The sequence below is a fragment of the Amaranthus tricolor genome, chromosome 16 (assembly GCF_026212465.1).
Source record: "Amaranthus tricolor cultivar Red isolate AtriRed21 chromosome 16, ASM2621246v1, whole genome shotgun sequence".
NCBI classification, from domain to species: Eukaryota; Viridiplantae; Streptophyta; class Magnoliopsida; order Caryophyllales; family Amaranthaceae; genus Amaranthus; species Amaranthus tricolor.
The window spans coordinates 9,753,767-9,760,826 of record NC_080062.1 but is presented as its reverse complement, the minus strand read 5'-3'; the positions used below and the strand labels follow the sequence as shown (position 1 = coordinate 9,760,826).

The 7,060-nt window shown below is 33.1% G+C and overlaps 1 protein-coding gene across 1 annotated transcript; it reads left to right on the top strand.

The window, feature by feature from the left end:
• The first annotated feature begins 836 nt into the window (after positions 1 to 836).
• Positions 837 to 6,008, top strand: LOC130802901 (phosphoglycerate kinase 3, cytosolic-like). The gene is made up of 7 exons (XM_057667012.1): positions 837 to 964; positions 1,107 to 1,321; positions 3,036 to 3,113; positions 3,209 to 3,469; positions 4,153 to 4,470; positions 4,595 to 4,753; positions 5,469 to 6,008. Exons 2-7 carry the CDS (start codon positions 1,127 to 1,129, stop codon positions 5,661 to 5,663), a joined length of 1,206 nt encoding a protein of 401 aa, XP_057522995.1. The 5' UTR covers positions 837 to 964; positions 1,107 to 1,126; the 3' UTR covers positions 5,664 to 6,008.
• The last annotated feature ends 1,052 nt before the right edge of the window (positions 6,009 to 7,060 follow it).

Here is a 7,060-nt window from a genome sequence, read left to right as displayed (position 1 = left end):
TCAAAAAAAATACTTATTTAAAAATACGAGGACCAATGAGATACTGCCACATAGACAACTTAACCTTTCAAATTGATCAAACCCTCAAACTTAACGGTCAATTAACATTTTTTGTTAAGTGGTAATCGAGAAATATATCACATTAGGTAGTTTTTTGCAAAAAAAAAAACACATAAGTTAGTTTTTTGCAAATAAATCTATAGAGTAGGTAGTTTCTTATAATTTTTCTTAGAACAAAATTAACTTTACTTTACTTAATTGGAAAATTTACCCAAAATAATCCAACCTATTCACGATTTTCCTACAATAATCCCAACTATCGATTAACCATGAATAATCCCAACTATTGACTCACTTAACCTGTGCTGTTGTTGCTCTTATTTTTACCGGTGCAATAGGTAATTTTCTGGCATTTAGTCAATAGTTGGGATTATTTTAGGAAAATCGTAAATAGGTTGGATTATTCTGGGTAAATTTTCCATTTTTTAAAATATTTATCTTTTTTTTATATTCAAAATGACTTGCTACAATAGGTAGCAGGTCACCCGGGTGTACCCAAGGCAAAGACCCTCCTAAGTTCGGATTATTCATGGTTAATCGATAGTTGGGATTATTGTAGGAAAATCGTGAATAGGTTGGATTATTCAGGGTAAATTTTCCTACTTAATTTAATAAATATAACAATTAACCATTTTGATTATTTCATGTGGCCAATTTTTATATAGAAATCATTTTAGCTAATTATATGATATTTAGCTAGCAAATATAACAATTAAACAATTTAATTATTTTATGTGGCAAATCTTTATAAGGATACGATGTACAATTTTATAATTGGTTTGCTTAATTGTATGATTACCTCCTTATCCTTCGGCCACTCTCTTTTTAACCCGCTTCCTTTCCTTTACGAATCTTCGACCATTATTCTCGCTGCTTTCATCTGTCACAAATTTTTCGTCTTATTGTAAGTTTCTTTCCAAAGATTCAATCAAATCTCTTTCGTTTCTCCTCTTCTAAATTCACAATATTAGAATAACAATCACAAAAGTTAATTATTGAAAATATTTGATTTGCTAATTAAATACTGTTTGTTGAAATTTGAATAGATTCGATTTGTTAGGCTCGAATGGCGACGAAGAAGAGTGTATCTACATTGAAGGAAGCTGATTTGAAAGGAAAAAGAGTATTTGTCAGAGTAGATCTTAATGTTCCTCTTGATGATGATTTAAATATCACTGATGATACCAGGATTCGTGCTGCTGTTCCCACCATTAGTTACTTGACTGGTTATGGAGCTAAAGTCATTCTCTGCAGTCATCTGGTAAATACAATAATTTCCTTTTGCTCTTTCCATTTTTTATTGTTTTTTTTTTGCATCTGGCTGGGTTCCTTTCTGTTAATTGTATTTTGATCTGAAATGGTTTCTCTCAGATCTGAATTGGAAGTAGTTTTTTCAAACAATAGGAGTGATTATATATCATAAGAGTATAAGGTTTTCTGTTACATGGGTTCTTAGTTAAATGCTTATCTGCCATCCGAGTATTGTCTTACATGAGGCCGAGGTGAATTTGGGACAATAGAATACCTGAATAGGGTGCGTCGAACATTTAGCTTTGGCTACTATTCTTCGATGTTTATGTTACACAACCAATATTAATAGGATATTATTCAAAATGACCAGGTTCATGTTCTAAGGGCTAAGATTCCTCTAGTGAGGGGCATTGTAAAGCTTTTTGTTTCTTCAAGGGGTTGGCTATGCATGTTGCTCTATTCCTCAGATTCTTGTTTTTGTTACTTATGTTTAGTAAAATACAGTAAAAATATTTTATGCTGTACTGTATTTCAATATGGGTATTGATTTTGGGCTCTTTTGATGGCGCATTCAGTATGGGTTTTGATTTTGGACTCTCTTGATGATGGTTCCTTTGTCATTGATATGTTAGCAATAGTCATAGTAGCTTTTAATTACTCCCTCCTATTGTAATCAAATGTCCCATTTGGTTTTACACACTTGCTGATGCAGTATTTGTATCCTTAATATCTCTAAATGTGCTTAATTAAAAATCATAAAAAGTAAATATTGATAAAATTTACTTTGAGACGAATCAAATAAGTTCTCACTTAGTCACTTGTGACTTGACTATTATGTAATTTGTAGATTGGGAATAAAATACATATAAGAGTGATTGGTGTATGGAGCTAAACAAAATTGGAAATTTGATTAGAATAGAAGGGAGTTTTTATTAATGATTTCGTGTTATGCTTACGAGTGGAACAGAGTAGTATCTCCGAGAACTCTTTCTAGAACATAATGATCATAACACTACACATCGCATTTTCTAGAAGAACTTAGCACCAAATTGACCAATATGTGGGATAGTTTTTGGTCAATTTGGTGCTAAGTTCTTCTAGAAAATGCGATGTGTAGTGTTATGATCATTATGTTCTAGAAAGAGTTCTCGGAGATACTACTCTGTTCCACTCGTATTACATTTTCTTTTCAATAGAGCTTTTTAGTGGAAATGTACCAAAATGAGTGGGATAGAGGGATTTGTAATTTTTCTTATTTGTAATAGAGGGAACCGCTTTTTGTGTTTGATTAGAGTGGGAGAAATGACTTCTAATTTACAAGGAGATTGGAGACAATGTAAAGTGTTTGCAATTTTTGGAAAGAACAGACTGATGTAGGAAATGAAGATAGGCATCCAGGATTATACCCTTTGCATAAAGCCTGTATTATGGATCAGTTGCCTTGAGAATTTCTAGTTTGGAATAAAATGAAACTTAGAAAATACCAAATGTAATTGGTCCAGTTAAATTGGACTTGTATGTAGTAGTACCATGTTTTGTTTCTATGTGTCATTTTTAAATTGTTAAAATAAATAATAGTACTTAATAACATCCATTGCTCTGTAGTCTGCTTTTCTTCTATAGAACGTATTTGTGCATGTGAACTAGTGTTTTCCATATTTATAGTGTTTTTCTATACTTGTAATGATGATATCTTGCTTATTTCTTTGTGTTTTTGTTTTCAGGGACGTCCCAAAGGTGTCACACCTAAGTACAGCTTGAAGCCTCTTATTCCAAGGCTTTCTGAGCTTCTTGGAATCGAGGTCTGAATTTCTTTTGATCTTTAACTTTGAAAAATATGTTATTGAAAGCCATATCTTTTGGTCAACATGTGTTAGTATGGCAATATATATGATAGGTTAAAATGGCAAATGATTCCATTGGTGAAGAAGTTGAGAAATTGGTAGCTGAGTTGCCTGAAGGAGGTGTTCTGCTCCTTCAGAATGTGAGGTTCTATAAAGAAGAGGAGAAGAATGATCCTGAATTTGCTAAGAAATTGGCTGCTCTAGCTGATGTTTATGTGAATGATGCATTCGGTACTGCCCACAGAGCTCATGCTTCCACTGAGGGTGTCGCTAAGTACTTGAAACCCTCTGTTGCTGGCTTCTTGATGCAAAAGGTATTTTTCCCGTTTCGTTTTTATTTTGGGTGAAAGTGGCAAACGGAGTTCTCTATAATGGATAGTTTGGACTTTCATGGCTTATCAGTCATCTTTATGGCTTTGAAACTAAAAAGTGCATGCCGTAAAGCCCAACAACTACAAAAGTCGACTTTCAAATTTGTTTGCGTTGTCAATGCTGTTCATTCCATCTATTAAATGTCAGATCTTTTCCGCTTTACTTTTATTTTTAATGATATGTTAATGATATATCATTTGAGATCTGAAAAGGGAAAATAGTCAAATCCCCCCTTCACTCATTTCTATTTTCTAACTTGTGATTAAGGAAATGAACCTCTCTATTTTCTCTAGGAGACAGTTCTGTTCCTGAATATTGTGTGCTTCAAATTTGGCGTCAATTTTTCAAAAATTGGAAAGTTGTTCATTTGTGCAGGAAGCATTCAGTTTGCAAGTGACGGTGGTAGTTTCGCTAGCACTTGAACTTTTGGTCAAACATTTGTCTGTTAGGTAGATGACACTAAATTTTTTGGCTTATGACAGCTAAGTTTAGATAATAGTCTTGCTCTTACCTTCTGGAATTGTTTCTGATTGTTTGTTCCTTGATCTTTTCATCGTAGGATCTTCAATCTCTATGAGTGACTGGGTTTAGTTGATTTTTAGATCCTTTTGTTTTCATTCTGTAGGAGCTCGACTATCTAGTGGGAGCTGTGGCAAACCCCAAGAAACCTTTTGCTGCTATTGTTGGTGGTTCCAAGGTATCAACAAAGATTGGTGTGATCGAGTCACTGTTAGCTAAGGTGGACTATCTTCTACTCGGAGGAGGAATGATATTTACTTTTTATAAAGCTCAAGGACACAAAGTTGGATCATCTCTTGTGGAGGAAGACAAGCTCGAACTTGCTAATACCCTCATAGAGAAGGCAAAAGCTAAAGGAGTATCTTTGCTACTCCCTACTGACGTTGTAATCGCTAATAAGTTCGCTGCCGATGCTGATAGCGAGGTTTGTTGACTTGTTGGATAATTAGTTATAGATGTGATTCCCCCTCAAATCAGACCTGATTTTGCGCAAAGCTTCGTATTGCTTTTATGATGATGAATATGATCCCATGATTTTACTGTTTTAGGTTGTACCAGCCTCTGCTATCCCTGACGGTTGGATGGGGTTGGACATTGGACCCGATTCCATCAGGACTTTCAACGAAGCTTTGGATAAAACCCAAACCATTATATGGAACGGACCCATGGGTGTATTTGAATTCGACAAATTTGCTGTAGGAACCGAGGTAAACGATCAAAACATAATTGCAACCTTCTGTGCTCAGCTTTGAATGATCATTGATCTATTTAAGTGTTCTATACATGTAATTTACTTTATAAACAATAACCAATTTGCGGCAATATAGTTGGCCTTGTGTTTAGGGGTGTTCAATGGGCCGAACCCCCATTTTGAGCCCGTTTCTGGCCCATTTTTAGAAGGGCTTTGTAAGGGCTGGGCCGAAAGCGAGCTCTGCTATAATTAAAATGAAGCGGGCTATAAAAGGGCTCAATAAGGACCGGAAACGGGTCTCTATAAATAGCATAATTAATGGATAATTTAAATATTATAAATGACAATTGTCAATAGGGATTAATATTTTTCAATTTAATTATTATAAATTGATAAAATGAGGATTAAAATAGTTTTTAGTAAGGAAAACGGGTCGGGTTGGGCCGGGCTAGGTTAGGATTTCAAAGCTCGTGCCATTTAAAGCGCATATTAGGTTTACACAAATTCTTGTGAGAGATGGTCTCTTTGAGAGACTATTCCTAATTAGGTCAACCCATTATCATATTTTAGTTTAATTAAGCTTTAGTGGAGAAAGATGTCTATCAAAGAGACGGTCTCTCAGGAGACCGGCTAGTTTGTTCAAAGGGCCCTTATCCAAATTCGGTCCATTGATCACCCTACTTGTGTTTGAAAATTGTTTATAAATCATAAATGGGTTTCGGGATTTGCAGGCCATAGCTAGAAAGTTGGCGGAGCTTAGTGGAAAGGGTGTGACGACAATCATAGGAGGAGGCGACTCAGTTGCTGCGGTGGAGAAGGTTGGTCTTGCCGACAAGATGAGCCACATTTCTACGGGAGGTGGGGCCAGTTTGGAGCTTTTGGAAGGAAAACCACTCCCTGGTGTTTTGGCTCTTGATGATGCTTAAGCATATCAGTTTTCTTCTAGTTTTGCTTCCTCATCTGTACCCAAATTTAATGATCACGGCTTCGTAGGGGGCCTGTCTTAATATTAGTGCAGGTTTCAGTTAATAATAATGTGATTTTTGAGCATGTAGAGTGACTGTGGATCAAGTGATCTCTTGTTCATGGAACCCAAATGTTACTCCCTTTTGATTATACGAAATTATCACGCTTTTCATTTTAATTCATTAAAATTTTGTAATATTTTTATTTTGGGTATTGTTTTATTACTTTGATCCGATTTGTGATTTTTTGGTTTTTCAAAAACAAATACTTCTATATCTTTGAAACGAAAACTAATTATTAATTAATTTTATTGTACTCCATCTGTTATCTTTTGTTCTTATATTCTCCATTTGAAAATTTAAAATGTTCTTCTCAGTTAGAATCATTCTATTTTAGTAACCTATAGAATTCAAGGAAATTATTACACTTACACTCTAATCTATAAAAATTAATTTACTTTTTAATTCTCAATGTATTTACTTTATATACACCCAATGAAATTTAATGATATTACTATACTTGCACTTTAAACAATAGAATTTTTAATTTTTATATTATTTTATCCAACTTTCATATTATCTATTGTATATTATTATTGTTTATCTTGATATCTTCCTATATTTTAAATGGAAAGATAAAAAAAGAACGGACGAAAAATTAATCATTCAACTAACTTTCCAGTTTTGATGCCAATGAGTAAGTTTATTTGAAGTTTTTTAGATCATTTTTTTTGAAATGAAAGCTATTTTGAATCATATATTATAATCAATCATTAATTATATTTTTTACAAATATGTTTTTTAGAAAAGAAAATTTATCATCTAAATTTGTCATATGATCAATTATTTAAAGATACAATCTACTATTTGTTTAGATAAAAGAAATTACCGATCTCAAATATAAATCGCTAAATCACTATTAAGTTATAGTTGGATCTAATTTGATTTACAGTTCAGATTAAATCATTGTTAAGTTAACGAAACGCTAGGAATCAAAGGGAGGGAGAGGACACACCTTAAAGTAACAACAACGAAAACATATTCTCCAATGTGGCTCAGTTGACCGCTTGACCTTTACGAGTGACTATTTACTAGTCAATAAAAAAATATTTAATAAATAATAATATTTATTATGTTATATATATTTGACTTGATTAAATGATATTTTATAAGTTCTAATACTTGGAGTATTTTTTTTAATGAAAAGTAGTTTTTATTTCTTTTAATAAGACCAAGTTTTATTGCTTCGTTGCGGTTTGATCGTTTTGTGTTTTGATTCGGATTAATCAATTAAGTTTTTTTTTAAATAAAAATTAGGTATTTACTAGTGCTATGCACGATATTCAAAGGGTTTTGTT

Excerpts from the sequence above, each read along its gene's own strand:
- LOC130802901 (XM_057667012.1), top strand. The coding sequence starts at position 1,127 with ATGGCGACGAAGAAGAGTGTATCTACATTGAAGGAAGCTGATTTGAAA. Across the intron at positions 3,114-3,208 it reads CTGAGCTTCTTGGAATCGAG|GTTAAAATGGCAAATGATTC; the intron begins GTCTGAATTTCT and ends TATATATGATAG. Across the intron at positions 4,754-5,468 it reads AATTTGCTGTAGGAACCGAG|GCCATAGCTAGAAAGTTGGC; the intron begins GTAAACGATCAA and ends CGGGATTTGCAG.